We start from the raw sequence: 12,746 nt of genomic DNA on the forward strand, positions 1-12,746 counted from the left end.
ATTGGTCACTTGTAACAGAAGAAACAATGAATTTAAAGCACATATATTTAAATAAATACAGCCGTATTATAATTAAGCAATGAGTGAACTCAAAATATCTTTCATAAAATTGTAATTTAATCCACAGATACAGATCGATACGTATCGATTGGTACTGGATAAAAAATTAAAAAATAGCGCGAAATCGACTCATTTTTTTTCTCAAAATTTATTATTAAAAGTATATCAATACTAAATAAAATACTGATTCAAAAGTAAACGAAAGTAGTAATAACGATTAAACGATTAATGTCAACAGGTAAAGTACACGCACCTCGATGTTTGCAGATTTTTCAATACGTGTCATTCCTTTGACTTCCATGGAATGAATAAAGATCCGACACCGTAAGTCATCGAATGTGTAATTAGTCAGTGAATAGATTAAATCTCTCATTGAAATTAATATTTTTAAAGCAGATTGAAAGATTGAAGTCGGTAACTCCTTTTATCGACTTCAGTTAAATATAGTTACCAGAATCACCGTTCTTAAGCAAAGAGGTCGCTCCAGAACTACCGATATTTTACAAGATCGGTATTTCAGATCAAGTTACGCTAACTCCCGTAAAATAAGACATTATTTTATATCTCATCTGTGCTTTCAAAAATTCGACAAAGTATTATTGCGCCTAGAGATAAACTGATATCATTAAGGTATCGATACTTTTATTTAACTTTTATAAAAAAAAATATCGATATCTGAGTAGATATCAAATCAAAAGTATCAATATGTACATGTGTCGCATGAAAATAAATACAACAATGACATATTTTATTAACTAACATTCTTATGGAATATAAATCAATTAAAAAATATATCTTTTAAGATATTTTCTAGAAATAATAATTTTTATTAGTATTTTGTAAAAACTCGATTTATATTCTTGATAATTGTAACTCCAGCCTTTGAAAATAGTCTTTCACAAAGAACTGAGGAAACAACAACCAGTATCTGTATAGAAATGGAAATAATTCTTTCATTTCTGTTTATTGCTTTACTAAAGAAGAATTTAATTGACCAATGAAGAAGATTTTAAATACCGACAATTGGTTATTTTTAATATTTATTTTCTTCTGCTAGACTATTACTAATCTTTTGTGGTGATACCAAAAATCATAATTTATACTAAACCTGAAAATATTGAGGCTTTTTTCAACATAATAGGTAAATATTAATACGATTTACATATATACTGATATTGACTTGGTCCCAAGCATGTGATCGTAATGACAAAACAAATATATATACGGTATACATTGTTTAACGACACAGGACACATTTTTTGACACAATCCTTGTATTAACTATAATGGACCATACCACCTGAACTTTTATAGCTTTTATATTAACATTCATTCGATTCGATACAAGTATTTTCGATATTGAGTATATATATATATATATATATATATATATATATATATATATATATATATATATATATATATATGTATATTGTATATTGTATATATGTATATATATGTATATTGTAACTGAAAGTATCGAGCATTTGCTTTTATTTATATTGTTCGATTCGTCTCTATCTGTATCGGTATTTTTTCTGTGTTCTGAATTCATTACCATCGATTGCTATCTACTGGCAATTTACTTGTACTGTTTCATTTTAGTAGACATATTTGTATTTTCTTCGTTTTTAAGTGCGTTGTAGGACATTTTATCCAAGATGAAAATAAAAAAGAAATCGAATGCAGTGAGAATTCCTCCGCTTAAAAGAGTTATAAAAATTAAGCGTAAATCGTTAGATGTAGAAGAAAAATCAACTGTGTCTAAAGCATTGGAAAATGTTAAAAAGGTTTTAGAGGTTAATATCATATGCGAATATAACCTTTCGTTATGATGTTTCATTATATAGCATGATGCAAGTGAAAAATATTTTTGTTCTTACAGAAGAAAACTTCAGACTTAATAGAATCGTCTTTACCTTCCAAATCATCTAGACCACAAAAAGTTAATAGAAGAAAGAATAATAAAATAAAAACCCGAAGGAGAAATCCAAGAGGTATAGTGTACTTAGGTCATATACCTCATGGTTTTTATGAGGAACAAATGAAAGATTATTTCCAACAGTTTGGAATAGTAACAAGAGTTCGAGTTGTTCGATCAAAGAATGTAAGTATAATTCTTAAATATGAAATAAATAAATGTGCATTTTAATAAATGTATGAATAAATATATATTTTTTAGACTGGTAGCAACCGTGGTTATGGATATATTGAATTTTTGCATCCTGAAGTAGCAAAAGTAGCTGCTGAAACAATGAATAATTATCTCATGTGTGGTAGATTATTAAAAGGTGATTTATAAAATTTTATACAATATAGTATTAACCCTTTGCAAATTAATTGTAAAAATTTATGACATATGTTTGAAAAAGAATGGAATATTTTTATTGTTTGATCTATTTGAAATTTGTAATATTGTCTGGAGGACTATTTTAATTATGATTATTGCTATGTGCAGTATTAACTTTTAACATTGTAAAAAGGTTGAAAGAAAAATTACTATAATTCTATTTAATAAAGAATTTTTTTCCATTACAAAAATGGAATGTGAAAATCATGGTATTATAAAAAACACTCTAATAATTCAACAAAAAATTATTATAAAATAAACTTTATAGGTTTCATAATGTCATTTTTAATTATGTTATTTGTTCACTATATGTTCTCAAAATTTTTTGTTTGTGTATATACTCATGTACTGGATGGTTCTGTCTGCAAAGGGTTAATCAAATCATTTAATTAATGTGTACTTTAAATACAATATTTTTATCTAGCTACATATATTCCACCTGAGAGACAACATCCACGCTTTTTTGTTGGAAAATCTTGGACAAAAGAAATTTATCCTAAAGTAATAAATAGAGATAACGTAAATAAAGTAAGGAATGCAGAGCTTAAGAAAGGGAAACATGCAAGTTTTATACAAAGTGCAAGGAGCAAATTGTCTGCTTTAGAAAAAATATTAAAAGAGAAAGGTCATGATATAAAATTTGTACCAATAGATGATGTTAAGCTAAAACAAGTATAAATACATCTTTAGTTTTGTATCCTTTCTAAGTAAAAAAGTATAAAAAATATATAGAATTAAATATTACAGCAACTTTTTATTTATATAAAATAGTATTTACAATTATAAGATCCTATAAAAATGTTTTATATTAGTAAAATAATTTGTCATGGAACATTGAACTTTTCTTGTCCATTTTCTAAGCCACCTTTTGTTCTTTTCCACTTCATTCGTCTGTTTTGAAACCACACTTTTACCTAAAATATGAATTCAATGCTTTAATAAAACGAAAAATATTAATTTATTATATATACTTTGTTAAAGTAAAAAATATAATATCAAATATATGACAATTTTTTCTGTACACCGGATGGAATGGATTTTGTTCAATTGAAGGCAATAGATCCATTTATATATATGTTGCTCTGACACGTGCTGCATAAGATAGTTGGAGAGAAGTATACATACTACTGATCAAATTGTGAAGTGACTGTGATCTTCTGAAATATCTAATTTATAAGCAATGTGTTACTTGAATTGCTATGAAATAACAATGCTCTAGTAATAGGTTAAAATATGTAAAGTATAAAATAGTAAGTATGTTCTTAGAATTAATTTCAATATATGTAATCTGTACATGACAAGTTATTATTAAATAACGATGTCAATAGTTTTGTTACAGGTAAAATTTAAAATATGTAATTAATTCTAGGATTGAATAGTTATTTATTGTGTAGTATAGAAATAGTTGTGTGCGAAGAGTAATGAGTAATTTTCGGTATATTATTTGCAACAATCATTTTACATTGCTTGCACATTTGGGAATCCATAAATGAAAATGAAAAGAGATTGTGTAACAGTGGGTATATGTGCAAATGTAAGTAGTACTCATAAACTACTGTCGAAAAGAATTATATAAGATAAATCAATAAATTTTACATTTTTTTCAGCTTAAAATAATTAACATGATACAAAGTACTTTTTTCACCATCTTTATATTAATATAAAATATAAAGTAAAACAGTTGAAAGTGTTATGGTATCTGAATATTTCTCTGACAAACTGTATGTAATTATTTATATATGTTATATTTATATATATTTATGTATGTAAGAGCATTGTTATTTGAAAGCGATTTAAGTGGTACTCAGTCACTGATGTGACTATGTATACATACATAGATCAGATATTTCGGAGAATTAGATACTAATGCGATCAGTGGTATAAGGCAGACGAGTTATTTTTGTTGTTGCGATTTTATAGCGATCACGTTCCTGCAATGAGCAGGTCTCCTCAAGCCGTAAGATTTGAAAGAAATATATTCAGAGGTAGAAATGGACCTACATATGCAGGGTGTTTCCGGGATAAATAACAACTTGAAATATAAATTTCGGACTTCAAGAGAAAGAAAATTTTCCCGTGGAAGTATGTTCGCAAATGCTTTGCTCAAGAGATATTGATTTCTAAAATTATAAGATTATAGGAGTAATTAACATCGAAACAATGTAGGTTTTGCCCTTTTATTGCTTTACAAGAATGAAAATGTAATTATTAAATATTTTGTTAAAAATGATGACCATTGATATTATGCATCTGTCATTTCTTTGCACAAAATTTATATAAATATACCATGTCAGTATATTTACTAACACAATACATGAGAGGCTTCGTTATAACTATTTTATTTTACAAAAGCGTTCAACGAACTAACTATTATTTGGTACGAATAGAAGCAAAATAATAAACTCTACGTGTTTATAGTTTAAACAAAGATATATCTTATAATTTTGAATCTGTAGTCTTATAACTTTAGAAGTTAATATTTCTTGAACCTAGTGTTTACAAACATATGTACTTTCAGTGGAAAATTTTATTTGTATCGAGAGAGCACTTTCTATAAATTTCTCTATACTAATGACATAATACTAATTTACCTGGCGTTCTGTTAAATCTAATGCAACAGCTATTTCATAACGACGCAATCGTGTGAGGTAATTACTATGAGAGAATTCATACTCAAGGTGTCGAATTTGTTGCTTTGTAAAAGCTGTTCTTTCCTTGCGAGGTTTATCGCTCGATAATCTTTTTTTTGTCTCTGAAATTTGAAAATTTCTAGTTTTACTACATCATATTTAATATGTTATTTACTAAAAAATAACACGAATGATTTAAAAGGTAAAAATAAAGCACTATCATATTATAAAATATTATACAAAATTATTCTAATAAATTTGATAAATTTTTAAAGCATAATTGTGTTATACAGTATGTTCAGTTTAATGGATGCACTCAATTATTTTTTCGACAATTGAAAATACAAAATACATACATAATCTTTCATGCATTCTTTGTAAATGCATATACGCACTTGTACTTTCTTCACAAAACTTTTAAAGCATAGTAACATTTTTAGAAAAATTTGTTTTTAAATACCGAATATTTCGCCACTATTTTTTTCAGCAGCAAATGTTAAAAACATCTTTTACTATATTTAAAATTAATTATGATATAGAATGAAACTACAAATTATGTTTTTTTATTTTTGTATATACACGAATATAACTATTTATAGAATCTGAAAATATATAATTGTAGTAACGTTTACGCATGAGAAAAATAATAATGCTATTTGAATCCCCGCTTAAAATCATCAAAGACGTGTTTCACCTTTTCTTTTTTAAATTAGTTGTCTGCGAGATATTTTGTTGTGTCAATTAAAATGGGACATCCTGTGTACAATTTCAGAATTTTTTTTAATTTACTATGCAACTCCTTTCTAGCAAAACAAAAATCACATCAATTAAATAAGTAGTACTCTTTGAATAAATTCTTGAAAAAAGTCCTTCCATTCACGATGACAAATGTATCTATGTACCTCCTTAAGAAGCTACAGACGATAATTCAGTGCCATCCTTGAAAACAGTGAGATCCATTAAAGTAATAGGTTGTTCAATAAGTTTTGTCGTTCGATAAAACTTATTGAACGACAAAATTTATTGAACAACCTAATAGATTACAATTGGGTCAGTCCTGAATAATTTTTTGTCCGTGGGGAATATGTATAAGATAGTTATTATCTGCCCCGATTTCGCCGACCATTTCTTGAGCGATAGCACTTTGAGGAATAGCGAGACCGCGGTAACGTTTTAACAGACGTTGACTTTTTGCGGTAGAGTGGCGGTTAGATGAAAATGGCTTCACATTCGATGCGTCATTTCCAAGTTGCACCCGTGTTGGCTAACAAACGCACCGCTCACATAATGTAAGTTGCTAGCATCATAGGATCATTTACGATGATATATCAAACGTGGTCGGATTGGTGGTAGGGCTTTTCGTTTTACTTCCGTGTCGCTATCTCATTTATAATTGCTAGCTGACGTCAATCGAATAAACCTTCGTTACGCGATTTCAATGTCTGATAACTGTTGAGATTTTTACGAAAAAGATGTTTCATCGAATATTTGGAATGTACTTTTACTATAATATTGTTGTATGTGATGTAACTTGTACTATAATATTCTGCGTAAAAAATAAAAAAATAAAGTATCCTATTTAAAAAAAGTAACTCGACCTTGAAATTCCCTCCATTTTTTCACCGATAGAAAAATATATTTATATTACATTATGCCCCCCTCCATACCAAACAATTTTTAGTAAAACATTTTTTGTTATATTTTTAGTTGTTTTTGAAATATTTCGCATTTTCAGATAAAACTTTTATCTTTATATTCAACAACTTTTTTGGTTAACGACGGTGACATGTGACCGAGGAGAAACACATGTTTTCTGTTAGTTATTTGCTCTCTGAGTCATTAGTAGCACTTGTATATATCATGAATAAAATACGAGTTCTATGTAGTGTAGGCCGAAGTACGCGGTACATTCAAGAAGAATTACCAATTAACTAATAAGATAAAATAAAAAAAGAAGTTTACTTTCTTTAGATGCGTTGTTAACGCAAGGAGCATCTTTGAATACTTTTTATTAAAATGTTGTATGATACTGCTTCTTTCCTAGAAATGGATTGTTAATATCGATAACACATATTATATCGTTAGTTGAGTCTAATGTATACACCAACAATATCTGCATATACGACGTTGCATTTGATTTATAATCTAATTATGCTGATAAATTTTTGAATACGTCGATTATTATTTATTACTATTATGCAATATGTATTTATTTTATGGAATTTATTTGGTAAATATTTCCCAATGCAATGATGTAACTTTAACACAAATTTGAAATTAAATTATTGCAGTATATTTTAGAGCTTATATAGCGTTATTCTAAAAATTAGTATTTATAATAGAAATTATTATTTTCAAGTTTTTTGTTCTATGAACATATGATTGTAAAATATTTTATAACGTTTTCACATAACTTACTTATCATTTATTGCACATGAGAGTATAAAGTAAGAAGAATGCAGTTTTACACTAGATAAATATTTAGACTACATTGGCTTTATTACAGCCACATTGGCGACAGCAAAGGCATAAACGAGGCTAGTGTAAGTTAATTACCAACATATCACCTCGTGATATGCTCTTTCACAATGTAGCTTTTTATAGAATAATAATCTTTGCGTCAAATATTTGAAGAAATTTAAGAATAAAAGGGTACAAAAATACGTCCTTCATTTAGAGTTTATAAGGCTTATTTTAAGACACGATGAGGGGACGATTCATTTTTATTAATTTTATAACAAAAGTGAGGTCATCTGTATAAATGATTTTAGGATATTTATTGTTATCTAAAATATACATATAAAGAAACTTTTCTAAAAATTGTTCAGCAGTTGCAGTAAATAAGAAGTTCGTTGATGCGTAGAAGTATTGTGCTACTATTAATATATTTTTGGGATTTTGTTTTGACTTTTTAAAATTTACAGTGTTACAATACTTTTTCGAGAAGTACTATTGTGCCGAATATGCGTATCGTATAATTAGGTAATTTCTTATATTTGGGCATTATTCCTTTTAGAAAACTATAAAAACAATTTATTAGTGTCATTATAGACATTCTGAGGAATAATGTTCGTTATATTGTACGTGTAAGTTTTTCAAAAACCTAAAATAGTTTTTAACTAAAAATTTTAATATTATCAAGAAAAACGAAAAGAATTGCAAACCAACTCATTGTCAGAATACAATGAATTGTTTTTCCATTTGGAACAAAAACACAATTGCAAATATACACATATTTTTGTTTAAACAAAAATAATTGTTACCTAAGTAATTTTTTATTTTTTATGACGCAAATGATAAATACTAAAAATGTGTATAAATAAGAGTAAGAAATCATTTCTTAAGCATTTTTCCCCACCTAATACATGTGTTCCCACCCAATACAAGTTTAAAAAAGATGCTCTATGGGGCTAAAGAGAAGCAGACAAAGGTATACAAATCTTGTTGCACACATCAATCGTCAATTATTTCAAATATTCATGTTTTTTATATTTTCAGTTTTATCTTACCAAATTGTTCTGGTACAGAACGAGTTCCTTTCTCGTACAACGGGTTAGTGATGTTCGCTGTACTGTGTAAATTTTGCCACGAATGATATTTTATTTCATTTTCAGTGTTCTGTACTGTATTCTGACAAAATGGAACTTCCCAGGTATGAAATATTGTTGCTGTGGTGATTTGACGATCTTGAGTCTTTTCAGAAATAAAGTCCTGAGTTTCGTCCCCGAAATTCAAATACTCTTTCTCAGTTGATCGTTTAATTGCGTCGAATTCATTAATGTTGACATTTTCGTGCGTATAATGCTCCCATCTTATTATGAGAAAAAAAAATACATACGATACAATTATAATATTACTATTTGACAAGAAAATTCTACATATCATTGTTATTGTATATATTATCTAATCAGTGATGTAATTAATAATAATTTGTGTATGTGTTACTGCAGTGACTTACAAAAATTACAATAATGTCGTTATTTAGTATTCATTTAACATTTCAAAATTATGCAGTTGTAAATTTTGACAGGAGAATTTTACCTCTTTATTTTAATTTTTTAATTTAATTTTTTTGCATTAAAATGCATTGAAATGCATTGCAAACAATAATTTAATTTTAAAATGTTACGTATTTGTAAATAGATGCAATGAATATTTACGTTAAAATTTTCAATATAAAATTAAAGATTATTTAATTTTTTCTGTTTTTATGTAAGTAATCAAAAACTGTATCTATTAAGTACATTTTGAGAATAACATGTACGGTAGTCCTAGAAAAGTATTTCGAGAGATGGAATTGTTTAGATGTTTATAAAGTTTCATAATTGTATAAATTCATACAGCCATCCTTGATACGGACACTTAAATGTTCTCGGTTATTGAAAGTAGCCTGTGAGAATGTTTGGCAACAGGAAACCCATTATTGAAACCGTAGAATAAAAGAACTGACTTGAAAGGTCAAAAATACATTCAAATTGACAATATCAGATTCAAAGATGGTCCTTTGTGCAAGTAAATTTAAATTTGAAATATTGGGATGCGTACGTTGTATTTTCGTTCGTCGGAAATGAAATGAAATATTATTTCCGGACTATATTGCACCCGTGGTTAAATATGGGACTGGTTCAGTGATTATGTAGGGTTGTTTCAGGATACCCGGTGTCGTGGATTTGATAAATGTAAAAAGCAGACTAAAAAACAACAGTATTTGATCGTTTTAAAAGAACTGTAACATTGAGAGAAAGATTAATTGTCAATAATTTTGTATTTATAGAAGAAAATGGTTCAAAATATTATGTAATGCGTGTAAAATTTATTTAAAAGATTTTCGAGGCAATTACAAACTAAAAATAATGTAATGACTCCCGCAATTATTTGATCTCTATTCTATTGAAAAATTATAAGGAAAATTAAATAGGAAAGTCGTGTCTTAGTGTCCAAAATCTAAAACAGACATGTAGGCAAAATTATAAACAACATGGGAAAAAAATAATAAAGATATATAAATGAAAAGAATATTTAATTATTTATATCATATCATTGTATGATTTTTAATATATAAAGTAAATTATTTTGTAAACAATACAAGGATGTATTATGATTTCAGTTGATACTATTTTCACAGCAAAATGTTTCCGTTGGAGTAACATTAATACGCTATTTAACGGAACTAGCCAAGTATACGGATACTTACAGATGATAGTTTATCAAGGTTTGGAATTCATATTTTTACTTATGATAAATAAATTTGTGCAGAGAACAAATTGTAGAATTATTTTGCTCAATTGGTAAGCATCAAAGGACCAGCTGAGATAAACTTTTAAAAGTACGATTAACGCATATTTATTATTTCTGTTTTACATATTCTCATGTGCAATCAAAATAATGATTTGCAAATGAGATAATTATTATTTATCTTCCCTCAAATCTTAACTATTTACAAAATGGGACATGTAACATACATGTTATTTTTTTTTAATAAAAATGCATCGTGTTTATAAAATAGAAGGAACTCTAGTTTAAAATCTGAATCTTCTATTTCATCAGAGAAAAAATAAGAGTTGTTAATGTATTGAGTCATCTTATAAATAATGCGGTTGTTTCTTGCATAAATTCGAAGCGGATATAAATAACGTTTTGTTAATCATTAATAACATATGTAATTTCCATTGCTTTTTACAATCGTTTCGTTTTATTCTTAGCAATCTTATAGTGTGTAACGCATTTTGTTGATGGCGACTATAATAAAATTCCACAACTCTGGAAAAGGATTATAAAGTGGAAACGTTCACATAAGATAAAGTGAAAGATTTGATATATTGGTTAAAAACTGATTAAAAATAGGGAACAATTAAAATAATATAAAATAATTATTTTTTACTAATTTTTGTTTCTAATCTTTAGTTAAAGTACAAATTTCATGGTACGAACAATATAGTTAAATTCATTAAACCATGATTCTTTGTTGGTTGACTAGATTGGTAAAAATTGTTTTTCTCAATAAAGTTGTTTTACAACATCTTTTATTTTTTCCCCTTACCCTTTATTTTGTATTTACAAATTTTCAATTACGTTTTCGTATCGCCTTTGAAAGAGGTGAAAATATAGAAGGGCTAATATCTGATCTGCATAATCGGTAGATGTATTTACGTAGGTACACGTGTACTATATGTATTGTACATCCCACAGATCTGTAGTACTTTATTACTCGGTTCTCAAAAAAATAACATTATTTAAGAGATGACTCATTGAAAAAGTTTCATTTACACAGAGTTTTCACTCATCTAAATTCACGATTCAAATTAAGGAATATTTATGTACCTGTACATTCGGTTGTTTTCGTTCGTGTCGGAATGTTGAAGGTTTACGATGTAAGGTGGAGTCAGATTAATTTCACTTGAAGAGTTAACTGATGTTGCTTTGTTGCAAAGATTTGATAAGTTATTCCAAAGCCACCTGTGGTTCCAGGAGGACTCTAAATTTCCAGAAAAACAAGAACTCTGAAAATTCATCTGAAGATAAGGTAATGTTGACGATGTTGATGGTAATTCAAAAGCGTTGTCACAAGATTGCTGACTCGTTGAAGTTACATCTTCAAGCCAACTCATTTTATCTAGAACAAAAGAAATTTTGTTACTTTAGTTCATTGTAAATGCATTGCGAAAAAAGCGATACACAAATGCATGTTAATATACGAACTGTCATGTTAATAACATTAAAACTTTGTATTAAATTATTATACAAAAAAATACAACATACTCTTATACTCTATAACTTGTTACATTATTTCTATCTAAATTACAAGTATACAAAAAAACCAAACAGGAAAAAGTTTTTAATTTCCATAATTTCGCTTACTATCTTTGCTCAAAGTCTATTGAAAATTTGAAAGTTTAATGCGAGTTACTGTAATGTTTACAAAGGTAATGAAACTTTTCCCATTCCTATGTTTTGTATACACCAGTCATTCACAAGAAAATAACGCGAACACTTTCTGCATAATATATAGCAGCATTCTAGATCATTGTAACGATGTATGATAAGAACATCACAAAACAGCAATTATCATAGGTAAAGTTTTAAAGTAATTAATTATCGTGCATTGAACATAAATTTTATATAAAAGATTATGGCAACGTTGCTATAAATATATTATCTTTACCTCGCTTAAAACCATTAGTACATACAGTTGTCAAAAATGTGAAAAACTTTAAAAGCAAATAGGTACGTAATCTCATAAGATTTAAAATACCTCTAAAGGAATTATATAAAAATCTAAAACAACACGATTAAATATCAAAGAGACTGAACGTTTAATTCACTTTTCTTTTTCTTACAACCGAATTATCAAATTAAAAGAAAGACTACCGTAGAATTACTCTAAGATCACGTACTACTTGTGAATCGTCTGAGCACTAACTCTGAAATGTCAAACGGCCACTCATAAAAGCACTGGGATAGACTGGTGGAAGTTAGGGTAGATGTGACTGGAGAACGTGCGAGTGTGGGAGTAGGGCTGAAACACAAATTTTTGTGTAATTTAACTCATCCAAGCATATCTTATAGTATGAGTTTTATTTTTGTGTACCTCTAATTTAATAAAGTATATCAATAAATTTCGATGAAAAAAGAATATATATATTGAAAATGTAAATGTGATCGTAAAAAATGATAGAAACTGATTCAATTAACTACATTAATACTTTT

The 12,746-nt window shown here is 27.6% G+C and overlaps 2 protein-coding genes across 3 annotated transcripts; one reads left to right on the forward strand and one right to left on the reverse strand.

Moving 5' to 3' along the window:
- Nucleotides 1–1,544: 1,544 nt before the first annotated feature.
- Nucleotides 1,545–3,153, forward strand: LOC143144695 (MKI67 FHA domain-interacting nucleolar phosphoprotein-like). The gene is made up of 4 exons (XM_076307343.1): nucleotides 1,545–1,858; nucleotides 1,945–2,166; nucleotides 2,242–2,350; nucleotides 2,834–3,153. The coding sequence occupies exons 1-4, from the start codon at nucleotides 1,721–1,723 to the stop codon at nucleotides 3,085–3,087; spliced, it is 723 nt and encodes a 240-aa protein (XP_076163458.1). The 5' UTR covers nucleotides 1,545–1,720; the 3' UTR covers nucleotides 3,088–3,153.
- Nucleotides 3,145–11,647, reverse strand: Btn (buttonless). 2 transcript variants are annotated; one of them, XM_076307342.1, is made up of 4 exons: nucleotides 11,361–11,647; nucleotides 8,549–8,850; nucleotides 5,001–5,161; nucleotides 3,145–3,323 (listed from the first exon to the last, which is right to left on the reverse strand). In XM_076307342.1, the coding sequence occupies exons 1-4, from the start codon at nucleotides 11,645–11,647 to the stop codon at nucleotides 3,234–3,236; spliced, it is 840 nt and encodes a 279-aa protein (XP_076163457.1). In that variant the 3' UTR covers nucleotides 3,145–3,233. The 2 variants fall into 2 exon arrangements, 1 of the variants encoding a protein (XP_076163457.1); XR_012991492.1 differs by lacking the exons at nucleotides 3,145–3,323; nucleotides 8,549–8,850; nucleotides 11,361–11,647 and adding exons at nucleotides 5,734–5,842; nucleotides 5,942–6,524 and having other exon boundaries at nucleotides 4,898–5,161.
- Nucleotides 11,648–12,746: the final 1,099 nt, after the last annotated feature.

This window comes from Ptiloglossa arizonensis, chromosome 3 (assembly GCF_051014685.1).
Source record: "Ptiloglossa arizonensis isolate GNS036 chromosome 3, iyPtiAriz1_principal, whole genome shotgun sequence".
NCBI lineage: Eukaryota > Metazoa > Arthropoda > Insecta > Hymenoptera > Colletidae > Ptiloglossa > Ptiloglossa arizonensis.

What these genes read in the sequence shown, in the direction of transcription:
- Btn (XM_076307342.1), bottom strand. Translation starts at nt 11,647, where the DNA reads ATGAGTTGGCTTGAAGATGTAACTTCAACGAGTCAGCAATCTTGTGAC. An exon ending in TTCTGTACCAGAACAATTTG is followed by an intron (nt 5,162 to 8,548) that starts GTAAGATAAAAC and finishes TTCAAATTTCAG; the next exon opens with AGACAAAAAAAAGATTATCG. An exon ending in TAGATTTAACAGAACGCCAG is followed by an intron (nt 3,324 to 5,000) that starts GTAAATTAGTAT and finishes TTCATATTTTAG; the next exon opens with GTAAAAGTGTGGTTTCAAAA.
- LOC143144695 (XM_076307343.1), top strand. Translation starts at nt 1,721, where the DNA reads ATGAAAATAAAAAAGAAATCGAATGCAGTGAGAATTCCTCCGCTTAAA. An exon ending in GAGTTGTTCGATCAAAGAAT is followed by an intron (nt 2,167 to 2,241) that starts GTAAGTATAATT and finishes TATATTTTTTAG; the next exon opens with ACTGGTAGCAACCGTGGTTA. An exon ending in GTGTGGTAGATTATTAAAAG is followed by an intron (nt 2,351 to 2,833) that starts GTGATTTATAAA and finishes ATTTTTATCTAG; the next exon opens with CTACATATATTCCACCTGAG.